General features: G+C 35.1%; 1 protein-coding gene and 1 long non-coding RNA gene across 2 annotated transcripts; one reads left to right on the top strand and one right to left on the bottom strand.

The window, feature by feature from the left end:
• The first annotated feature begins 17,689 nt into the window (after positions 1–17,689).
• Catsup (zinc transporter catecholamines up) lies at positions 17,690–19,009 on the top strand. The gene is made up of 2 exons (XM_073968609.1): positions 17,690–18,024; positions 18,079–19,009. The coding sequence occupies exons 1-2, from the start codon at positions 17,817–17,819 to the stop codon at positions 18,972–18,974; spliced, it is 1,104 nt and encodes a 367-aa protein (XP_073824710.1). The 5' UTR covers positions 17,690–17,816; the 3' UTR covers positions 18,975–19,009.
• An 8-nt stretch (positions 19,010–19,017) lies between these two features.
• On the bottom strand, positions 19,018–23,972 carry LOC141394346 (uncharacterized). Its single transcript, XR_012410370.1, has 3 exons — positions 22,782–23,972; positions 21,375–22,136; positions 19,018–21,298 (listed from the first exon to the last, which is right to left on the bottom strand). It is a non-coding gene; the product is annotated as an uncharacterized lncRNA (long non-coding RNA).
• Between the last annotated feature and the right edge of the window lie 1,803 nt (positions 23,973–25,775).

Here is a 25,775-nt window from a genome sequence, read left to right as displayed (position 1 = left end):
ACTGGCTTGACAGACACAATTTCATAAATTGTAACTGCAGCTTCTTCGGCTTGTAGTAGATACGAATCAAACGAAAAGATATTTCATCTAAATTGACTCATTAAACAATTTATTGACACAAATCGGCTTGACAAATGACAAATGTTTGATATCGATGGCTCATCAAACGTCGAATAATATAATTTCTGGGGCTGATGATGTAAATTGGGTCACAAAACAGATGGTTGACACTAATCGGCTTGACAAAATGACGATTAACAATGTTTGATATCAATGGCTCATCAAACATCGAATAAAATTATGTTTGATATTAATGGCTTATCAAACATCGAATAAAATAATTTCTGGGGCTGATGATGTAAATTGGCTCAATAAACAGTTGGTTGACACAAATCGGCTTGACAAAATGACGATTAACAATGTTTGATATCAATGGCTCATCAAACATCGAATAAAAATATGTCGTATCTCATCCGGCATCAAATTAAAAGAAAGTCATCAAATAAAATAATGTCGGCTTTGACACTAAAAGGCTCCCTTTTTGCTATAGGCTGACAACCCGAACAAACCATCTAACATCAAAAGGCAGTAATACAAAGGCGACGACCAAGTAAAACAAATCCAATGTTTTTTATTTTTGCCTTATTAAGGCGAAGGCCATTTATAGTGATATTTAATTAATTCTCTTTCGAGTTGAGCTGTTAGGCCTTTAGAGATACATTGAAAAATTAGGAGTCTACCGAAGTCCCACGCATCCAACCATTACACTACGTTTCACGGGTGGTAAATCCGATCTTCAGGTGTATTAGGATGTTGTTTTTGTGGCAGACGAAGGCAAAGCTTAGTAACTGGTATATATGTCGAACTTCATTAGATAAATGTATATGCGAAATTATGTCAGTTAATTGAAACTCCAAACTTTTCCTATAGTCCTGCTTGGTAATCCCATTTTTCAATGTTCACAAATACTATGGTAAGTTTTATTCCGACATCATTAGTAATTGCTCTTCTATATCAGAAGATTTTATTTTTTGATCATCAATTATTGTCTACTAAAGTTTTGACAAGTTGATGGTGGCTTAGAACGCTAAGACGCCGGCAACCTTGACACTCAGTTGTCGGAGACCCAGGTTCGAATCCCAGCCTGGTTCATGCTGAAATTATTTTTTATTTTTGCCTTATTAAGGCGAAGGCCATTTATAGTGATATTTAATTAATTCTCTTTCGAGTTGAGCTGTTAGGCCTTTAGAGATACATTGAAAAATTAGGAGTCTACCGAAGTCCCACGCATCCAACCATTACACTACGTTTCACGGGTGGTAAATCCGATCTTCAGGTGTATTAGGATGTTGTTTTTGTGGCAGACGAAGGCAAAGCTTGGTAACTGGTATATATATCGAACTTCATTAGATAAATGTATATGCGAAATTATGTCAGTTAATTGAAACTCCAAACTTTTCCTATAGTCCTGCTTGGTAATCCCATTTTTCAATGTTCACAAATACTATGGTAAGTTTTATTCCTACATCATTAGTAATTGCTCTTCTATATCAGAAGATTTTATTTTTTGATCATCAATTATTGTCTACTAAAGTTTTGACAAGTTGATGGTGGCTTAGAACGCTAAGACGCCGGCAACCTTGACACTCAGTTGTCGGAGACACAGGTTCGAATCCCAGCCTGGCTCATGCTGAAATTATTTTTTATTTTTGCCTTATTAAGGCGAAGGCCATTTATAGTGATATTTAATTAATTCTCTTTCGAGTTGAGCTGTTAGGCCTTTAGAGATACATTGAAAAATTAGGAGTCTACCGAAGTCCCACGCATCCAACCATTACACTACGTTTCACGGGTGGTAAATCCGATCTTCAGGTGTATTAGGATGTTGTTTTTGTGGCAGACGAAGGCAAAGCTTGGTAACTGGTATATATATCGAACTTCATTAGATAAATGTATATGCGAAATTATGTCAGTTAATTGAAACTCCAAACTTTTCCTATAGTCCTGCTTGGTAATCCCATTTTTCAATGTTCACAAATACTATGGTAAGTTTTATTCCTACATCATTAGTAATTGCTCTTCTATATCAGAAGATTTTATTTTTTGATCATCAATTATTGTCTACTAAAGTTTTGACAAGTTGATGGTGGCTTAGAACGCTAAGACGCCGGCAACCTTGACACTCAGTTGTCGGAGACCCAGGTTCGAATCCCAGCCTGGCTCATGCTGAAATTATTTTTTATTTTTGCCTTATTAAGGCGAAGGCCATTTATAGTGATATTTAATTAATTCTCTTTCGAGTTGAGCTGTTAGGCCTTTAGAGATACATTGAAAAATTAGGAGTCTACCGAAGTCCCACGCATCCAACCATTACACTACGTTTCACGGGTGGTAAATCCGATCTTCAGGTGTATTAGGATGTTGTTTAAGTTTGATACTAAAATCTGTGGCGTTTATTCGCTATAGAAATAAATAAATTTTATAAAATTAAAAATTAAAAGTTGTAAAAATTTCCTTACATGATTTAGTTGTCCAGCAAAAAGGACAGAATCAATGCCTGATGGGCTTTTTATAGATTTGAAAAATGTTGCTGACAATTACATTTACATTTTACATTTACATAGACAATGAAAACAAACTGCAATAAAACTTATTGTTCACTGGACGTTTTCGGATTTCAGGATGCGTTGCCAATTCTAAGGTATTCTATGCAATATTTTTCAACAACAAAAATTCCAAAAAGTAGTATAAGATGTGCCCTATCAGACAAACGAAATTTAAAACTATTGGTAGTTTCTTCGTAAAAGTTCATGAAAAATGATTTTTTAGTGCGCACAACTAGGGATAACCCCTTATAAAATGAGCTGTTGAGATTTGAACCCACGTCCTCGAAAACGTTTGAAGGTGTCACGACGTATTAAGGGTTTTTAAACGCTCTGCTTTTTTACATATCAATACGAGTTCCTTGAAACGAATAATAGAAAGATACAACATCGCAAACACAGAAAACCATGCACAGAGGTTTCACTTCCTCATACCCCTCGCCTATGAACTCTAATTTGCCATGTTGAAACAGCGCTAGTGTGACCTTCGACTAACAACTGTCACGTTTTACAAATCTGTCAACTAAATGGTTGTTTTTGTTTGCTTAATTGAGGCATTGTTACAATGAAATGTGGAATATAAACAAAAAAACACGTATAAAACATACCGTGTAGAAGCCCCATTAGCGTTCAAATGCAAACTCATAAGGCCAGAACAGAACAGAATCAATCGTCGCTTGCTTTGCTTGCTTCCCAAATGCCAAATTATAAAGGAAGGCCAGTGTCGCTGCCGCTCATATTTTTTATGTTTGTTTACATTTTTGTTTGATCTCAGCTTCACACAGCATCATATGGGTGACGGTGTGACGTCATTGACACAGCCATCCATATGTTTGCATGTGTGTGTTTCTATGTTTTTGACATTATTTTGTTTTGAGTCGTTCTCTTAATTGATCATTTGAGCCTTTGTTGTGTTTTTGTTTACCGCAGTCCTTTTCTCCTCATATTCTATTGCATTGGTTGTCACTCAAACAGGTTTTTTGTTGGAACAAAACCGTTAGAAATTTGCAATGCACTAGAATTTTGTGGTCTATTATTGTCGCCCTTTTTTAATAACCCTGCGTTTACAAATGCCAGTATTGGCAAGACAGTAGCAAAAATACAAACCTTTTTCACAAATACATTTACACATTTTTAAATACCCAGCCAACAATTTTTGCCGAGATCGTACCGAATTCGGATGTATTTTCTGCACAAGTTTCCATTTCTGATGCCGTAATCGCATGCAAAACAGGTCCGAATTTGTGTGAAGCGGTTCGCAGAATTCGGAACGTTTTGTCGAGGGAAATTCGGAAAGAACATTCTAGTTTCTATACGAATTCCTTTAGAATTCAAAAGATTTTCTGATAACACTCTGAAGAAATATTCGAAAATCTGAAAAAAAACTCTTTTCGGAGATTTGTTTCGAGATTCTGAAAATTTTCGGAACAAATTCTAAAAAAATGCTAGATATTTTATCCGTAAATCGGAAACTATTCTGATGTTTTATTAGATATTCTGAATATTTTCTCCCAAAATTCTCAATGTTTATTGGGTTACGATTCGAATTTCTCATTCATTAAATTGGAACTATATTTAAAATATTTGCTGAACTTTTTATTATTACAATATTGATGAAATAGTATTCGTCGCTGCTGCCCACTGAATTGTACATTTATAAAATCATAAAGCACAGTCCTTGCGAACAAATTTTCATTTGATTTATCTAAAATAGAAATAACAATATTATAAACAACGTTTTAGAAAAATGTGTATACAATCTTACACTTTCATTTATTGTAAAACATGTGCCAATTTCATCACAAAATAACTTGTTCCGTTACGTCTTATTCACTTAACAGCTGCAGAATAACTAAAAAAAACAAGCAAAATCGTGAAGACACAAAAAATCTCTCCCTTACCTTTAAATTAACTCTCGACGAATGTTCGGCATTTTGTTCCCGAGAGAGAGAGAGAAACGAAACAAAATTTCCCATTAGAGTATGTGCAGATTACTCGCAACATTTTCGAAAAAAAGCTCACGAAAGTGTGCAGAAATTCTTAAACGAAATTTTGCTGAAGATCACTTCAATTTCTGAGGGAAATTTTGAGAATTCCGTACATTTTCTGAAAAAACTTTGGAAAACCTCTTAAAAGAATCTAATATCAGAGCCCTCGGCAAAAATTGTTGGCTGGGTATGAATAGAGAAAAGTGTGAATGTATTGGTGAAAATGGTTTGTAACTTTGCTATTGTCTTGCCAATACTGTCTGTGTGTAAACGCCTAGTAAATTTAGTTCGTGAGGGATAAAGACTGCGGTAAGTTGTGTGGCTCTGTTTAATTTTTTATTAGTTTTTAATTATTTGATAGAAATAAACGCTACGTGCGATACACAGCGGAACGCAGGCGGATTTGCAAAGAGGCTCTGGAATTCCTTTATAATCTGACATTTGGGGAAGCAAGCGACGATTGATTCTGTACTGGCCTATAGCTTCCAAAGGCGGCGCCAGAAACCGTTTGTCGTGGAAGTCTTACAAATTGAACAGACAACTATCGGTAACTGTAAAGCCCTAAACACATCCAACTTATGTTTTGAAGTTTTGTGTCGCCCGTCGTCTTCGATTTACGTTGGGCACGTTGGGCCTTGGTAACACGCATAAAACTTTTGATAACGCCGTCGTCAGCCATATGTTTTATGTAAACAATAACATATGTTCGGCGCTCAACATTTAAGAAATATAAAAATATAATTCCTCCCCAAACATTGTTATTAAGCTTTGTTCCAGAACTAAAAAGTTTTTACAATTTTGGACTTTTGCACATTTTACCCGAAAAAGCACAAAAAAATTGTAAAATGACGCTGAATGACGCTCTCTTGAAAAACTTTTTACGCGACAAATTTGGGCGATTTTTCCGTTCCCGAAATATTTCAAAAAACTTGTGTGTGAGAACAATTTTTTTGCAGTTCTCTCTTTTACGAGTTTTACTACTAAAAATTACGGGAACGTAGCTTATATACCTTTTATCATAAAATGAGAAACAAATAAACAAAAAATACAAGAATAACTTCAAAAATGAGTAAATTGGTATGTTCCTTTACTTTTGAAAATAGTAAAACCGGCAAAAGTAGTAAAAGTTGTAAACTACTCCCATAGTCCGTGTTTAGACACACAAATTTCTCGGGAAAGTAAATTCAGTTTTTAGGCAATAGGGGTTAGGAAAGAGTATTTAGGAGCTCTTTCCTCTCCGCTCTCTCCCAAAAAACTCAATTTACTTTCCCGAGAAATTTGTGTGTCTAAACACAGACATATGAATTGTACGGTGTCTAAAGTAAGTCCCGGTCCACACTACTGTGAATTTCATTAAAAAATTTCATGAAATTAGGCGTTCTTAAATCGTGTAGCTGGAAGGTTATCTCTTCTGTTCAATAACAAATACCTACCCCAGAACACAAAGTTACTCCTATATAAAGTTGCTATACGTTAAATTTTAGTATATGGATTCCCCATCTGGTTCACAATTTCACCAACTGTGACCAAAGAACTTGAGATATTTGAGCGCTATATCCTAAGAAAATGTGTAAATCAACATTACAAAAATCCAACAAAGGAATTTTCCAATACATATATTTCTGGAAAAGCGAGGATTCAGCCTTTCTGCAAATATACACTTTATCACTTAATGACGTTTGTAGATGGGCTAGAGATCCACGAAAACTGCTTAATGAACATCATACACGAGGCTGAAAGAAACATACATTGGTCAAATTCAACATATCTATCAGCAATTAGCATCATCAATGAAAGATTCGACGACGATCCGAACAACACAAACGTACCTGATTTTTGCAAGACGGTAACACAAGGAGCCCACAGAGGCTGAAAAAAACTACTTTAATTAATTAAAAAATAAGTATCTGTTATTTTTATCATTAAAAAAAATATGAGCATAGCTCTTTCGTATTATGCACTTTAATAAACAAATATTACTTGTTTGTAATGTTTAATACCCACTTTCTAAACATCTGTGATATTTACGCATACACATACTGTTTTAAAATCATATGTTTTTCATACATACTCGCTGTTTGACAATATGCTTAACAGTCTCTTGTTATCACGTTTTATATTGTTATGTAGTTATAAGTTGTAATTTATTATTAACAGACAAAGACGCTCTGTTTGTCATAGGCCGTGAGCAAGCCTTGCCTCTCATTCACTTTTGCATAAACGCACTCTCATTTTTTTCTCTAAGCATGTAGCATTACTACTTTCAATTGATTAGAACAAGACAAATATAAGTCTAATGCTACGTTTATATTTACGAAATCCACTCGATTTCAACTGTCAAATCCATTGCTTAAACGTTAAATGAAATCCAATTGATTTCAGATGAGTTTTCATTTGACGTATACGCAAAGGAACTGACAGTTGAAATCGAGTGGATTTCGTAAATGTAAACAAAGCATAAGTTATCATGTTATCATTTCACTTTACATACACCATGTTATCGAAATAAGAAGTCTCAATAAAAATTAACTTATGCTAAGTTTACATTTACGAAGTCCACTCGATTTCAACTGTCAATTCCATAGCTCAAACGTCTCATCTGGATTTCATTTGACGTTTAACCTATGGATTTGACAGTTGAAATCGAGTGGATTTCGTAACTGTAAACCAAGCATTATCTTAACTAAATCGAATTCCTCACTGCATCAATTTTAAGATTTTACTCTACTATGGAAGTCGATGTAGAGACGCATAATTTTATGACATTTTTTCAATGAAATCACTCTAGTGTGGACCGGGACTAAAGGAACGCTTTTCGAGAAAAAAAAGTGGTAAAACTTGAAGATTCTTGCACGTAAAGGAACAGATCTAATGTGTTTGTATAATATGTAAACAATGAAAAGTGAATAACAACGCCGGTGCAAGTTCAAAGACATAAATACAATAAGATAAGACATTTTGTTTGCTATCATTCTTCAGTGAATGGCTTTTGAATTTAACATAATGTTATATCACGATATGGTGATATAACATTTTTTTCTTTTATACATTTTTACGTATTTAACCGAATTTACCGATCCAATTGACATAGAATTATTCTTGAATAGATCCTTGAATTCATAAATTTCGTTTCTGATACCATTACATGAAATGTTCCTCCTTGGTTGCGATTTTGAATTAACTGCAACCTGTTAAGGGTAATGTTTCTATACAAAGTTTCGTAAACATTTTTTTGTTGCATGCATTTTGTCTAGTCTTATATGCTGTTTATATTAGAGCTTTTTGCAGGGTTAACCTTCTTTATCAGGATTTGTTTGAAATATAAGCAATGGAATTGACATTTAAAACCCAGTCGGTTTGTTAAATCCGGATATATATAAACGGGGTATTAGTTGTATTTATGTCTTTGGCAAGTTCTAGCCTAAAAATGAACGTTGATGTGTGCACTAGAGTTGTACAATCTAGTTCATTTGAAAGATCTAGTTCAATAGCTCAGCTCTTTGAACTGAACTAGGTCAGCAATCTAGTTCATAGTTCACTGTCCAGATCAATCATTCGGATAAAAATCGTTCACCGGCTGCTCTTAATCGGTCGTTTGATGAAAACGCATACATACAGTAAATACATACAAACAAACAAAAGACTAATATAATTTAACTACTCCATAACAAAAATATTACATTTACATAATTTTATTGCATTCTTAAAGAAAGATTAATTCATTTTAGAAAAAAACATCCTTCATTTAGGTGGCTGGCAAAAAATTTTATGTTGTGTGTGTGTGTAGTCATTGTCATTGCGAAAAAGCTTTGTGCGTGTGTGTTTCTTTTTATGTTTTCCGTTTTTTTTCTATCCAAAAAGGCAGATTCATTAGGTAATCGATTCGACATATTGTAATATGTTATGTCTCTATGTTTTTGTAGAAATCTTCATTTTCGGACTGCTATTCCATGTACCTTGATCCAAAACGTAAACAAACTGATCACATTACGAAGGCATCCCTTAAAATAGACCACGCCGTCACTTTCTGTATTTGTGAACGACTTGTTGAACTAGATTGTGAATCGTTCGTTGATCGTACGGTAACCGACTGATTATAGTTCAGTGAACTATAATGAACTATATCGACTGATCTAGTTCATACGCTCTTTTCAATGAATCGTTCAATTGAACTAGTTCGTTCATGAACTATACAACTCTAGTGTGCACACAAAGAGAATTAGAACAAGAGAACGTCAACGGACGTCAATTCCAAACGCTTAAATGCCGTGACAGAATCAGCTCGTTGCTGGTTTGCTTTCAAATGTAAAATTATATGAGGTAACGCCGGCGGAATTGCTCTGGCATTCCTTTATAATTTGACATTTGGGAAGCAAGCAACGAATGATTCTGTCACGGCCTTAAGAACGCATTGCATTTGAAAGGTAAAAGTCCGATGCCAGAGGAGGAACAACCGATATGTCCGATATCAATGAGAAAATTGATAAAAGATTTTGACAATCAAAATAGTCTTGTTGTTGTAGTTATAAACAAATAAACAAGGAATGCCAGGAAATTGAAAGATTACAACTTCTTCACGACGATTTCAATCTCCACAAAAAAATGAAAGAGGCATCCGGTATTTACACAAAAAGTACGTCCACGTTTGTTTGCGATGATAATAACGTAGCCCCCAACGAACGTCAGGATAAGAAAAAACTATGGGAAATATATATCAGAACTTTATTCACAGACGAAAGTCGAACACAGCTCCTAAACAATACTCACCAAATCGGCTTTCCAGAAAGACTAATCAATGAGGAAGAATTAGAATCGATAATAAAATCTATGAAAGACAAAAGGGCACCAGGCCCTGATGATATACCTGTCGAAATACTCAAACTAATAGAAGGCAACAATAAACCACTGTTATTGGAGTTGTTTAACCAAATTTATATTACAGGGGAATATCCGCAAGATTGGCTAAAATCAACGTTTACACCAATACCCAAGAAAAATAATGCGAAGGCGTGTGGTGACTTCAGATTAAGTAGTTTAATGAGTCATGCCCTGAAAATATTTCTAAAAATAATACATAGAAGAATATACCCACTATGTGCCAGACGCAATTTGGATTCAATGAAGGCATGGGAACTCATGAAGCATTACTTGGACTGAACTTATTAATACAAAAATGTCGCGAAGTTCAAAAGGACGTATTTCTTTGCTTCGTGGATTATGAGAAGGCGTTTGATATGGTGAAGCATGACAAACTGATGAATATCTTGACTTCTATTGGGCTGGACGAATGGGATATAAGATGCATCAAAAATTTATATTGGAATCAGTTATCAAATATTAAAGTGGATGATGAGACAACTGACAATGTTCAAATTTCAAAGGGAGTAAGACAAGGATGCGTTCTGTCTCCCCTTTTATTCAATATATATTCAGAACAAATATTTGCAGAATCCATAGCTAAAAAGAACATTGGTATTGCTGTAAACAACACGCTTATTAATAACATTCGTTACGCCGACGATACAACATTATTAGCAAGTAGTTTTGCGGGGCTACAACGATTATTGGATGCACTCACGAAAACAAGTGAGTATTGTAAGCAGAAAGAATGTGGGAACAAATGCACCTATGTTAATAAATAATACGGAAATAGAAAGAGTAAAAACATTTAAATACCTTGGTGTCCAGATTAACGATGAGTTGGATATGTCGAAAGAAATAAAGTGCAGAATTGAAATGGAACGAAATTCATTTTTTAAATATAAAAAAACGCTTACCAGTCACGATATAAGCTTACCAACAAAAATGTGTTTTGTTAAATTTTACATATGGCCAGTACTACTATATTCAGCCGAAACCTGGACCATAAAGGCACCAGATCAAAAAAGAATAAATTCGCTTGAAATGTGGATATATCGTCGCATTTTAAAAATTCGCTGGACAGATCGTGTCTCAAATGAGGAAGTGCTTAAACGCATGAATGCCGAACTTTAAGTTACACGTACGATAAAGACCAGAAAAACATCCTACTTGGGTCATTTAATGAGAAATTAAAAATATAAGCTTCTCCAAACCATTATTCAAACTAATAGCGAAGGAAAAAGACCCAGAGGAAGGAAAGAAACAACATGGATAAATAACATTAATGAATGGACGGTCCTGCAAGAAGAACGAAGTCTTCTGAATGCCGCCAGAAACCGAAGCCATTTGATAATTGAATAAAACATGTCATTTAATTGTATAATAATATTAACAATTAGTTAAGTTAAATGTGGTAACACTAAATTGTAATTGTATGATCGCTAACGTCCGAATACGGTGGCAAATAAAGAAGAAGTTGTAGTTATTGGTTCACCTTTTTTATTTCATCATGGTACCTGTATTATTGTGCCATGGTTTTCCCGAAAGTAAATGGTATGTTCCTTTACTTTTAGAAATGGCAAAAGTTGCAAAATTTGTGAACTGCTGTCATATCAATTGTATGCTAACGTCAAGTAAAGGAACACATTTCGAGTAAAAAGTGGTAAAATTTGAAGATTATTGCACGTAAAGGAACAGAGCTAACTAGGCGTTTACACCAGACAGTTTGTCTTCAAATACAACTCTGATTTACTAACACATACATACATTTGTCGGCTGTCCCCCAGCTGTCCATCAGTTTTTCAAAGACAGTAGAGTTAACAAATTTTTGAATTTTTTTGTAAAAATGTGTGAGATAATAATTGAAATGTGTTGAAAACAAAAGAACGTAACCAAAAACAAAATATGTGAACGAAAACAAAAGGAAATCGATGATATTGATTCATAATTTTACAACTGTTTCCGTAGTTGTCGGGACGCCTACGTCACACAGGCATGTTTTGGGTTTTTGACAATCAATACATGAACTCAACTGTCCTGTCACGTATAAACGCAGGGTAAAAGCAAGGCATATTGAATAAGGTAGCGACTCACGCCAGCTGATTGAATATAAAAGCTGTGTTCCAAAACTAAAAAGTTTTTACAACTTTTACGACTTTTACACATTTTACCCGAAAAAGCGTTCCGTACACAAAATAATTGTAAAATGTTCACTTCCTTATAAACAAAAATGGCGCTGAATGGCACTCTCTTTAAAAACTTTTTACTCGACAAATTTGAGCGTGTAAAAAATAGTCTGATTTGCCGATACGCCGACTTTGACATTTGTTCCAGTTTTTTTTTGACGTATTTTCCATTTTTCCGCTCCCGAACTATTTCAAAAAACTTTTGTGTGAGAAAACATTTTTTACAGTTCTCTCTTTTACGAGTTTTACTATTAAAAAGTAGGGGAACGAAGCTAAAATGTTACATAATTGTTGTAAACAACATACAACAACAGTTCTTCTTACAAAATCATAACAAAATTTGACGTTTAAAGAGTTTTTTGTTGTTGCCATTTGACGAAAAGGTTACCTGTTAAATCTGCCTTGGCTAAAAGAGCTTCCAAGTACTTCTTAGTTCTCTTTTACTGAACAGTATTTTGTGAAAGTTTTTACAAATTTTAGGGTTATCGAACAGAACTACTTTTCTGTCGAAGTCATTTTCGCACCCGAGAATTGACGATTTTCGAACAAACTTACTTGGCAAAACTGGTCAAAGAGGTCAACCCAAAGAACCGTCTTAAATTTTTGAAGAAGAAAGATGTGAAGAGTGCCGTTCGACAACTTCATGTAAGGATACATGCCAGTCTCCAAGATGTATTTTATGCAACAAAATTGATCATTTCTCTATGGATTCGAAAAAGTGTGTAAAATGGAAAGCTGAGAGGAATATAAGTAGTATTATGGCCTTATCAAATTTATCAAGAAGGGAAGTACTCCAAACTTATCCTGAAACTCAAAATTATTACAACATTCTTTCTGATGATGAATACAATCATGAATTTCCGACTGTTTCGAGCAGAGCTCCAAAAAAGAATGTACAAACTGAAATTAATAAAAGAATTACAAAAATAAAGTATAGTAAGATAGCAGCTCCAGTAATGAGAAACCAAAATCCAGTTGCCAGTCCGATACAAACAATTCCATCCAAAGCAGTTTTTGAACACAGGAACTTTTCTAAAGTGACTGAATTAGAAAAAGCCTTGACATCTTTTGCAAGCCAAATGTCCTCAATACTAACTACGCTTAACAGCACAGAAGGCCTCGAAGTTTTAAACAAGTTTCAGCAAGCTATTATGCCCTCACCAGGTGACACCCAAAGTATAAATTCAGCAGAATCTATCGAAAGAAATCGTGATGAACTCACGTAAAACATATTTTTTTTCTTTTTTAATCAATCAATATGAACATTTTCCAATATAATATTCAAAGTTTAAATAAAAACAAAAACTCTTTAGACTTCCATTTACAAAAATACAACATTGATATTTGCGTTTTAAGTGAAATATTCAATATAGATGAAAATCATTTCAAAATTATAACATTATTTCTAAAAAAAGAAAAGATAATTACGGTGGTGTAGCACTAATGTTTAAAAAAAATATTCAGTTCAAAAAAATCTCTTTTCAAAGCTCTCTGGACATTTTGATTTGTCGGACCACAAATCTAAATCACAATCTCACATTAGTATCGGTATATTTCCCACATTCCGTGAAAAGTGTAACTATTAAAAATGAACTTACAAAATTATTATCTCTTCTGGATACTCAACCGAACACGTTTATATGTGGCGATTTCAATGCTAGACACTCGGCTTTTGGTGACTTTTTCGACTCACAGCGGGGAAAAATGTTAAAAGAAGTTTTCGATTCTTCAAATTTTCGTTGCTTAAATAATGGTGGTTACACTTTTAAAAAGCGAATCCACGATAATACCGGATCAGTCCTTGACTTGTCATTCACAATCTCAGTAATGTCTCTTTCTTGGGAAATACTTAATAATATTATTGGAGGAAGTCATCATCTCCCTGTGATCCTAAAATTGGATAATGTCAGCAGCAACGGTAAGAAATTCTTAGCCAAAAAAAAACTTCTCAAAAATCTTGGAAATATAAGTTTTAACCCCGACTTTGAAGAAATACATTGTGCAATGAATACTCAGATCAAAAAGTCAACCTATGTGTTAAACAATAATAGACTGCCAAAGTCCTGGTGGGACTCGTTTGTTGAAAAACAACGCAGGTTACAAGTAGCTGCCCAAAAAAATATGATCTGCACAGCAGTGATGAAAATGCAATCAATTTGTATGAAGCAATCAAAAATTTTAAAAATGCGACAAAATATGCTAAGCAGCATTCTTTTAAAAACAAAATTTCAACCCTAAATAAAGATCCTAACTCGAAATCTTTATTCAGATTTGTTCGAGGTTGTAAAAATAGTTTATCTGACAACAGTGGAAACAAATGGTCAGATGACAACAACAAGAAATTTTTGTCACATTTAAGGGACCTAGTGCCGAATAACAATCAGATCTCCGTCGTTCCCAATGCATTAAATGAACCAACTGAATTCACAATGGAAGAATTTGAATATGTCCTTAAAAATAAAAAGAAACCCTCAGCCGCGGGTCTAGATGGGATAACATATGAGATGATAAATAGCCTATCTGACCCGGCAAAATATAACCTCTTTCAGGCGATTAATTTATCCTGGAAAAAATGTGAAATAATAGAAGAATGGCGAAAAATTAAAATCGTCCCCATACCTAAAAAGGGAAAGGACCTAGAAATCTTAACCAATTTCAGACCCATAGCGCTCATATCCGTTTTTCTAAAAATAATCAATCTTATGGTCAAAGAGAGATTACAAGTCTTTTTACACAACCAAAACATTCTCCCATCTAGCACATACGCTTACAGAAAACATTTTTCGTCTTCAATGTGTATCAATCATCTTTAATGTACAATTAATCATCATAAAGAACAAGGTGATAAAGTCATATTATTATCACTCGACATTGAGAAGGCTTATGATTGCGTCAATTTGGAAATACTGCAGAGAATCTTAGTAGAACTTGATTGTCCAGATGATATTAGTGATTGGACTATTAACTTTCTCAAAAAACGTACACTTGTGCAAAGAGATGTTAGACATTTATAACGGTCTACCTCAAGGCAGCTGCTTAAGTCCGATTCTTTTCAATATTTATACTCTTGGTCTTCATGGAGTCACCGATCAAAATTCGTATCTATTTCAATTTGCGGATGATTTTATCCTTCTTTCTGCCCACAAGGACTTTGAACTGGCAAATCAAAATCTTCAACTCAAAGCTAATAAATTTCACAACTTATTATCTCGATTAAATCTCAGATACAACCCTGATAAAACTGTTATTATGTATGTGGCAAAGGGGCCTCGGAAAATTCCAGTCATAACCTTACAAAACAAAAAAATTAACTCTGTCGACAAAATCAAATTTTTAGGAAGACTAATTAAAAATAGTCTTTCTCTTAAGGATCATTACGATGAAACCATGGCATCGTGTTCCAAATCACTTAATGCTTTAAAGATGATAAACAGCTACAAAAATGGATTATCCCCTAGTATTTCAATAAACTTATCCAAATCCTTGATATTCTCTAAAACTGAATATTCAATTTCCTCTATGGCTCACATGCCGCGTTATCTCAACAAGAAACTGACGAGTTTTCAAAATCAAATTCTCAGAAGGAATCTTGGACTCACACCGTCTACTCCAGTTCACAACATTTATGCGCTGCCTGTCATGCTACCACCAGAACAGCGTTGTCAATATCTAGCTGCTAAAGAACTCGTCAAATTTAAAATATACAATAAAAATCTATACAACAGCATCACAATAAATCCGTCCAAGAAAACGAGTCTGGGATACATCTATATTAAATTCAAAGACCTTTTCGACCAAATTATGATCAATCAGATGGCAACACCATCTAGCAAAATAAATTTCATCATAGATCTCTTCAAGGCGGCAAAACACTCCAAATCCAATGAATTCTTCCGATCAATTCTTCAGGAAAAACTGGAATTCTACAAAACTAGAGGACATTCAATATGGGCGACCGATGCATCTATAACGAATAATAATACAGGCTGTGCAGTTTGCAACATTTCCAGCGACAAAAATTTTGTTTTCAGGATAACTTCAAAAACCTCTTCTCTAATGGGTGAACTACACGCGATTAATAAAGCAATTGACATAATGCTGGAGGATGAAAGTCACAAAGTAGTTATACTTACGGATAGTAAAAACGCTTGTCTTACACTAAAGCACAACAATTCTAACAATTATCTTGCCAATGATATTGTAAATAAGATAAACAACTCAAACTTGGAATCAATTATTATAATTAGGACCCCCTCTCACATTGGGATACCATCAAATGAACGTGCAGATTTCTTTGCCAAACATGCAGCACAGGCTGGCTCGATTATAAGCACAAAGCTATCAACAACTGATGCATACTCATCAGTTTATAACCAACTGTGGATGGAATGGGAAGATAATTTCAAATTCGCTTCAGCAACAAAAGGAACATATTTCACACAATTTTTCAATACTCCTCCGAATTCATATTGGTTTGCTGGCTCCAAAATGTCACCTGGAGATATAAAGCTAATAAATCGTTTACTTACTGGCCATACTTATGGAAAAACATACTTACATCGGATAAACGTAGAATCATCAAATTTATGTGAGCTGTGCAAAACGCCTGAAAACGAAAACCATCTAATTTTTATATGTCCAAAATTCCAAATCGAGAGAAAAAACATCAATTTCTTTAAAAACTACAAAGACTTACCATCATTATTAAAAAGTTTCTCAACGAAAAATTTCATAGAACTTTGCAAATTTATACATGTCACGAAGCTTCAACTTTAATCAACAATCACATAACAACTACATACATACATATGTATGTACAACTGTCACTTTTCAACCAGTGATTACTCAGTAACCAACCATCAATGAATTAAATAATCAGTAATGGCCTATGCATACTTTGGGTATCAGGCCAACCTCTATGACGTGAAGGAGGAAGGAAATCCAAAAAAAAAAAAAAAATTTATTTTGTTGCAACGCTGAATCGTCTCGTGTGAATTGTCTTAAATTTTTATTTTGTGGCAACGCTGAATCGTCTCGTGTGAATTGTCTTACAATTTTATTTTGTGGCAACGCTGAATCGTCTCGTGTGAATTGTCTTAAATTTTTATTTTGTGGCAACTCTGAATCGACAGTATCAACGGCATTTAGAGAGTTGGCAATCTAGTTCATGGAGCGGATCGATCTTTCTAGTTCCTTTTGGGAAAAGGAACTAGTTCTTTAATATAGTTCCAAATAGTTCCGAGAGCGATATAGTTCAATGAATCCTTCTCTTTCAGCGTTCTTTCTTCCAAATCTTTCGTTCCAAATAGTTCCGAGAGTGAAGTAGTTGAACGAATCTTTCTCTTTCTTTGTGTTTTCATCTTTCGGTGGATGAATTGACATAAAAATAGCTTTGTTCCTTTACTTTTTTAATGGTAAGGGTGGTAAAAGAGAAAAGTGTCAAAATTGTTCAAAATTGCTCTCTCATGAAAATTTTTACCAGAAAAGTAAAGGAACGGAAAAATGGCAGGTCTGGCAGCAATGTCGAAAAGAAACATAAAAAAAATCAATTTTCGTCTTTTATTTTACAGTTTTTAATTTAGTGTTGTCAGTGTTCGACTTTTTCTTCGGTTTTCGTCAAACAAAAGTCGAAAAATCAGTTCTGCCATTTTCTACCTGCAGAAATTTTGCTGGTAGCCTGTGGTAGAAGAGAAAGCCATTTCGCTCTCTTTCCCCTCTCACTCTCTTAAAAATTGCTTCCAGTTTTGCCACTTTTCGGGGTTAAGGAACGCTTTGCAGGTTAAAAATGGTAACAAATGGTTAAAATGGTAAGTAAAGGAACACAGCTAATAAATTGCAGCGATGTAACGAGGATGTGATTTACGTTTATTTAACAATGTGGCCGCATCGGAATGATGAAGGAACCGAGCGTGAAAGATCGATGTGAGTGTTGAATTAAATAAAAAAAATAATTATACAAGTGAAAAGAATTATATGCACGGCTGGAACTATATGAACTAATGGAACTATATAAATGAAAGAGCCGGATATAGTTCCAATAGTTCCTTGTTCGGAATAGTTTCTTGGAACTAGTTCGTTCAGGAACTACACAACTCTAATCTCTACATTTCAATATTCCGCGACATTTGTGACGTGTTACTATTCATTTTATATATTATATTCATTCCTTAGATCATAAAATGTTGGGATGTTTTGGATATAAGTGGACATCTCAGATATGGGTAATGGTATTATTCTTGTTTGTAATATTGCTTTCACCAGCATCGATTCTTGGTCATGACCACACTGACGAAAGTCCTAGCTTTAAATATTCCCGCGAAGCGAATGAACACATTAAAAGCCATGTCTCCGAACAATATGTGCACTCAAGGAAGGAACAGCCCCTAGGTATTTTTAACAATGTGTTAATATTTATTGAAGTTATTAATTCTTTTCTTTTAGATGTAGGTAACGTTTGGTTATATTCAATGGGATCGACGTTGTTTATAAGCGCTGCTCCTTTCTTACTTTTATTTGTGATACCATTGGATAACAGCGAAGCTATGAGACCAAGATTAAAAATTATTTTGGCATTTGCGTCAGGAGGATTACTGGGGGATGCCTTTCTTCATCTGATTCCCCATGCGACACATCCACATCACAGTCACCAACCTGAACATGCACACTCTCATGAACATAGCCACATTCATGAACATGGTCACAGTCATGACAAAGGACATGAACACAATCATGATATCAGTACAGGACTATGGGTTCTCGCTGGAATTATTGTATTCTTAACTGTAGAAAAATTGGTTCGTCTTTTCAAAGGAGAAAATGGCCACAGTCATGGTGTACCGGAAACGAAAAATAAAGACAAAAAAGATCATGTAAAGAAAGAGGAACGAGTCGAAATATCTGGTTATTTAAATCTAGCTGCCGACTTTGCGCACAACTTTACAGATGGTCTTGCTATTGGCGCATCATATTTGGCCGGAAATGAAATTGGTTTGGTCACTACCGTAACTATTCTTCTGCATGAAGTTCCCCACGAAATTGGCGATTATGCCATACTTATTAAATCTGGATGTTCAAGAAAAAACGCGATTTGTCTCCAACTTGTTACGGCATTGGGTGCTCTCTCAGGAAATGCATTGGCTTTAGTTGGAATTGGTGCAGAATCTGATGCAGCACCTTGGGTTTTACCATTTACTGCTGGTGGCTTTATATACATTGCAGCCGTTAGCGTTCTTCCGGAATTACTTGAAGAATCAACGAAACTGTGGCAGTCAATTAAGGAAATAACAGCATTATTATTAGGGGTCGCAATAATGGTATTTATAGCAAAATTTGAATAAAATATATGAGGTATACCTCTATATTACCCAGAGGATCTCGATTGCCTTCTTATTGCATAAGTGGACAGAATAAAATTATCAGTCTATAATTAGTCGAAACACCTAAATTAGGTAACATAACAAGGAACTACTTTCCTTAACCCAACCCGGCGTTTAAATGCCAGTATTGGCAAGACAATAGCAAAAATACAAACCCAGTTGTTCGGATAACTAGGGAATAACAATATTGCTGGCTACTGGTAAACACAACTAGTTACCACCTAATCTACTCGCAATGCTACAGACTGGTGAATTTAACATGGGGATCTCATAGGAAGGGGTCTATTGTCCCCTCACTGCATTACCAGTAACCCCCCAATTCGATAGTCGTGTGAAAGGCATTTGGGAGCAAGTTGAGTTTAAGCATTATGCTCGGATAAAATTATTAATTTTTTCTATATAGCCGGCCTTCGGCCGGGGATTTAATGGGCCGATTCCGTACAGCGAAAAATTGAATCGTAAGTAACATTTTCATTTATTTTAAGTGAATTTACTTAATATTATATACGTTTTTGGTGTTTCAGTACTTATAATGGTGAAAATTACTACAAGACAGCAATTTGAAATGCTGGTTCAAAAAATCGCTGTACGTAGTGCATTTTTTAAATTTTGTCACAGAGACGATAGACGACGCGACATGACTCGCCTCGCTGTACGGAATCGGCCCATAAGACTTTCTGCTATGGACAGGAGCCAATCTAGGGAACGGGAATAACATTTTCTTTTAAATTAAAATTTTTCTCTAAGTAGCCGACATTTAACAAGGGAATTTTCGGAACTTCGGAGGCCCATATCTCGGGAAGTATGGACTTCCGCAATAAATGTTGTATATACTTGTGATCAGGGTGACAAGACCTACCTGTGACAAAAATTTGGTCCCGATCCGAGCTTAATGAAAACATTCAACTTATGCCGGCATTTGTCTCTTCATTGCATTACCAGTAACCAGTCAATTCGATAGACTTGGGAAACCCAATTGCCCTTCATTTCATTACCAGTAACCAGTCAATTCGGTAGACATAAATGATAGCCAAAAATACTAGTAACTTGAAGTCAGATAAATGGGTTAATGCATATATGCATTAACCACACTCTATTTTATTACATGGAGTCCAAATATTTTACAAAGGACAAATATAATCTTGTATACATATAGATCATGATCCTTGATACTGGAACTAGTGTATGACTACTTGATACAGTGACTTATGTTTATTTGGTCCTTGGAATATTTTTCTCGTGGGTCCTTCAGATTATTCAATATTTCCTGGAATAAAATGTATAGAAGTTAAATGATATGACGCGATAATGAATTGTGGCAAGATATGTATCAATACTTACCACATATATATTATAAATATTCTTCTTAAAATGTTCAATGTTTGCATCTTCAATTTTATCACAACAAGCGCATCAATAAGTTTTGTTTTTAATTTTAATAAACAAAATGAGAGAATATTTTGTCTATTGTGTTAAAAATAGAAATAATGTTGAAAAGAGATTACAAAAGAGAAACATTGTCGATTACACTATCCATCGGTAGTCTATAAAATAGTCAATATATTCCACGCCGCATTACCTGTAACTGGTGAATTGACATAATAGGCAGGGAAGCCCATTTCCAGAACAAATGCAGGCTATAGGCTCCTTTTTGGTTGTAAAGTAACTAGGATCAATGAGTAACTAGTTACATGCCTACTTATTGAACAACTGGGACCTTTTTCATAAATCCATTTATAAATTTTTGAATATGTGTAGAGAAAAGTATGAATGTGTTGGTAAAAATCGTTTGTAACTTTCCCAGTTGTTCGGGTAACTGGGGAATAACTAGCAATTTTGCTGGCTACTGGTAAACACCCCTAGTTACCACCCAATCTACTCGCAATGTTATAGACTGGTGAATTTAACATGGGGATGTCATAGGAAGGGGTCTATTGTCCCCTCACTGCATTACCAGTAACCCCCCAATTCGATAGTCGTGTGAAAGGCATTTGTCTCTTCATTGCATTACCAGTAACCAGTCAATTCAGTAGTCAGAAATTTTAGCCAAAATTACTAGTAAGTTGAAGTAAATGCATTATGTATGCATTAGCCAAACTTTATTTTATTGTATGGTGTGCAAAAAAATTACAAATGACAATATAATCTTGTATATCTATGGATATGACAGGTCCATCTTGATCCTTGATACTGGAACTAGAGCGTTACTACTTGATACGGCGACTTATGTTTATTTGGTCCTTGGAATGTTTTTCTCGTGTGTCCTTCAGATCATTCAAATGTTCCTGAAATAAAATATACACAAGTTTAATGAAATGACGTGATAATGTATTCCGTTAAGATAGATAGATCAATACTTACCACAGATACCCATCAAAATAAATTGGAAGTAGTGCAATGTGAACTAGTTCTGTCACGGCATGTTTTGATGCAGTTCAACCGGAGTCGTGAAAAAGGCACTCCAGTCCTCACATTTTAACCGCATTTGGATGCAATCCAAAGAATCACATCCACTTGTCACATTTTAACAACATCCAGATGCAGTTCACCGGAGTTGTGAAAAAGTCACTCCAATTCCTCGCAATTTAACAGCATCCGATGCAGTCCAAACGTAGTCGTGAAAAAGGGACTCCGTTCGCTACATTTTATTAGCAGTTGTTAGAGATCCCTACATGTACATAAATCAGTTTGTACATCTCTACAGGCAGCGGCATACATTTTCCAAAAAGAGATTAGCGTGTTAACATGTCCAAACATTTGTTAATACAAACTAAATAATATTTAATTTGTGAATATTTTTCCGGTAACTCACGAGAAGAAAATTTCCGAATGGAGTGCTGTTGGAGTACATGTCGAAATCTTAACTGGTGATGGGAAGACAACCCATTTAGCAAATGAAGTAAAAACAGTTCAGCTTGGAACAAATGGAGAGCGGAGGAAACACGCATGTTTGCGATTGAATTCAATGGAGAATTTTCATAATTTGTGTTAATGTAATAATGTTCTTAATATTTTTGTTTTACACAAATAATAAATGCATTTTATTTGTTCTGGCATATTTTGTAATGGCTTGCAAAATTTCCGCAGAATGCCTGTTTCAAAACACGTGCTTTGGACTGCCTCCTATTCTACCCCAAAGGGTTAGTTAAAATGCAATGCCAAAGGATTAGTTAAAATGCAGTGCCAAAGGGTCAGTTAAAATGCAGTGCAATGGAGTGCCTCTTTCAGTAGTCACGCTCTTGTAAAAATCATGAGTGAAAATGCATAATTTGATGCACTTCCAGATCACTTGTACATATCATTTAACTGCCTCTTTGGAGGCAAACTTTTTGCTGGGTATATTATAACTATTCTTCTGAAATTTTTCATCCTTTCTATGATTTAGCTCGTAACACGTTCTTTTTTGGCACCTTAATGGTGGACTATCCACTGTCACGAATTTAGTTCAATATACCTCAGAGGTCCCCAGCAAAATAAATTGGAAGTAGTGCAATGTAGACTAGTTCTTTCGCGGCATGTTTTTATGCAGTTCAAACGGAGTCGTGAAAAAGGCACTCCATTCCTCACATTTTAACCGCATTTGGATGCAATCCAAAGAATCACATCCATTTGTGACATTTTTACAACATCCGGAGGCAGTTCAACGGAGTCGTGAAAAAGGCACTCCAATTCCTCACAATTTAACAGCATCCGGATGCAGTGCAAACGGAGTCGTGAAAAAGGCACTCCGTTCTCTACATTTTATTAGCAGTTGTTAGAGATCCCTACATGTACATAAATCAGTTTGTACATCTCTACAGGCAGCGGAATACATTTCCAAAAAGAGATAATCGTGTTAACATTTCCAAACATTTGTTAATACAAACTAAATAATATTTAATTTGTGAACATTTTTCCGGTAACTCACGAGAAGGAAATTTCCCAATGGAGTGCTGTTGGAGTACATGTCGAAATCTTAGCTGGTGATGGGAAGACAATATCAAACCCATTTAGCAGATGAAGCAAAAGCACTTAAGCTTGGATTAAATGAAGAGCGGAGGAAACACACATGCTTGCGATTGAATTCAATAGAGAATTTTCATAATTTGTGTTAATTTAATAAAGTTATTAATATTTTTGTTTTGCACAAATAATAAATGCATTTTATTTTGTTATTCAAAGCACGTGCTCTGGACTGCCTCCTATTCTACCCCAAAGGGTCAATTAAAATGCAATGCCAAAGGGTCAGTTAAAATGCAGTGCCAAAGGTTCAGTTAAAATGCAATGCCAAAGGGTCAGTTAAAATGCGGTGCAATGGAGTGCCTCTTTCCGGGGTCACTCCCTTGTAAAAATCATGAGTGAAAATGCATAATTTGATGGGTCATTAAAGGTTCCCAGCAAAAAGTTTGCCTCCAAAGAGGCAGTTAAATGATATGTACAAGTGATCTGGAAGTGCATCAAATTATGCATTTTCACTCATGATTTTTACAAGAGCGTGACTACTGAAAGAGGCACTCCATTGCACTGCATTTTAACTGACCCTTTGGCACTGCATTTTAACTGACCCTCTGGCACTGCATTTTAACTGACTCTTTGGCACTGCATTTTAACTAACCCTTTGGGGTAGAATAGGAGGCAGTCCAAAGCACGTGTTTGAAACAGGCATTCTGCGGAAATTGTGCAAGCCATTACAAAATATGCCAGAACAAATAAAATGCATTTATTATTTGTGTAAAACAAAAATATTAAGAACATTATTACATTAACACAAATTATGAAAATTCTCCATTGAATTCAATCGCAAACATGCGTGTTTCCTCCGCTCTCCATTTGTTCCAAGCTGAACTGTTTTTACTTCATTTGCTAAATGGGTTGTCTTCCCATCACCAGTTAAGATTTCGACATGTACTCCAACAGCACTCCATTCGGAAATTTTCTTCTCGTGAGTTACCGGAAAAATATTCACAAATTAAATATTATTTAAGGGGTGTTTACACTATCTATCTATGTCATATGAGCTGTCACTTCCTTTATTCATTCGACATCTTTTATGTTTGTCAAAGTCTATACCACAAAATGTACATATGACTTTGATAGATGATGATTTTGATAGATGAAAATTTTCATAGTGGTCACACTACGTGTACAACATTCACAAGTAGCAAATTTGACATATCATATGACATTCATAGATAGTGTAAACACCCCTTTAGTTTGTATTAACAAATGTTTGGAAATGTTAACACGCTTATCTCTTTTTGGAAAATGTATGCCGCTGCCTGTAGAGATGTACAAACTGATTTATGTACATGTAGGGATCTCTAACAACTGCTAATAAAATGTAGCGAACGGAGTGCCTTTTTCACGACTACGTTTGGACTGCATCCGGATGCTGTTAAATTGCGAGGAATTGGAGTGACTTTTTCACGACCCCGCTGAACTGCATCCGGATGTTGTTAAAATGTGACAAGTGGATGTGATTCTTTGGATTGCATCCAAATGCGGTTAAAATGTGAGGACTGGAGTGCCTTTTTCACGACTCCGGTTGAACTGCATCAAAACATGCCGTGACAGAACTAGTTCACATTGCACTACTTCCAATTTATTTTGCTGGGTTTTAGTCAGAAAAAGCAAACTGACACGACCTATACCGACTTCAGTAAAGCATTCGATAGAGTTAACCACAAATTACTAATTTACAAATTAAATTGCATCGGATTCAGTAAAAACTTATTATCTTGGGTCTCATCTTATCTGCAAGATAGATCACAAGTGGTTTTATTCGAGGATTGTTATTCTAAATTAATAAATGTCCCTTCAGAATGATACATGTTTGATTTTTACTTGCGTTAAAATGCACAATTGTGACGTTTCAAAGCACATAGCTTCGCATTTGTTATACACTACACCACTATGTGGGGAGGGTATTATAAGTTGGTTTTGGCCAAAAAGTTTGTAACACATCGAAATAATGGTCGTCGACCCATACTTACATATATATACCAAAATGAATGGCTCGACGAGCTGAGTCGATCTGCCTATGTGTGCCCGTCCGTCTGCCCATCTAAACCTTGTAATCACGCTACAGGTCGCAATTTTGATCGGATCGCCACGAAATTTCGGATGTTGATGTCGTCACGAAATTAAATCGTAATTTTCCTTAGATTAGCCGTTCTTCGGCAGGTCTTTTGTGGAACTTTCGAAGTCTACATCTCTGGATACTCTATTGGAATCATTATAAAGAACACTATCTTTGGTATATTTTTCATAACTTTCTGCGAACGGTCCATAGAGGGAAGATAAGCGAAAACTGGAAAGTATTTGCAAAGATATAGCTGTATAGGAAATCAGTAACATTTATTGCAGCAAGTTGAGTTTATGCGCTAAAGTAAAACAAAATTTTCTTCGGTAAGGTAAAGCAAAATATTAAGCTTCCTCTATATAGTCAGTCTTTGGCCGGGGATTAAGAAATTCTCCTATGGACAACCCATGGGAGTTGGGAATTTTTTCCCATTCCCACATTTTCGTATTCTGAATAAATATTGTGGGAGTTTTTTCCATTTCCCATCTCCACTTATTCTTAATGAAGTTCGAATTCATCTGAATACAACCAACCAATATTTGCCTACAAATACCGTTATATCTACGATAGGAATGGAATTGTAAATTATACATTTGTGGACATGTAGAGTATAGAGTAGCCGATATTTTCAATACCTAACATGTTACAAATGTGCGTTATAACGGCACTTTTTACTCGTTTTGTGAAAAAATGTCAAAATA

This window comes from Musca autumnalis, unplaced genomic scaffold, assembly GCF_047663935.1.
Source record: "Musca autumnalis isolate F117 unplaced genomic scaffold, ASM4766393v1 scaffold_2, whole genome shotgun sequence".
Classification (NCBI taxonomy): Eukaryota; Metazoa; Arthropoda; class Insecta; order Diptera; family Muscidae; genus Musca; species Musca autumnalis.
The sequence above is the reverse complement of the archived record's forward strand: the minus strand, read 5'-3'. Positions and strand labels throughout refer to the sequence as shown.

Excerpts from the sequence above, each read along its gene's own strand:
- Catsup (XM_073968609.1), top strand. The coding sequence starts at position 17,817 with ATGTTGGGATGTTTTGGATATAAGTGGACATCTCAGATATGGGTAATG. Across the intron at positions 18,025-18,078 it reads AAGGAAGGAACAGCCCCTAG|ATGTAGGTAACGTTTGGTTA; the intron begins GTATTTTTAACA and ends CTTTTCTTTTAG.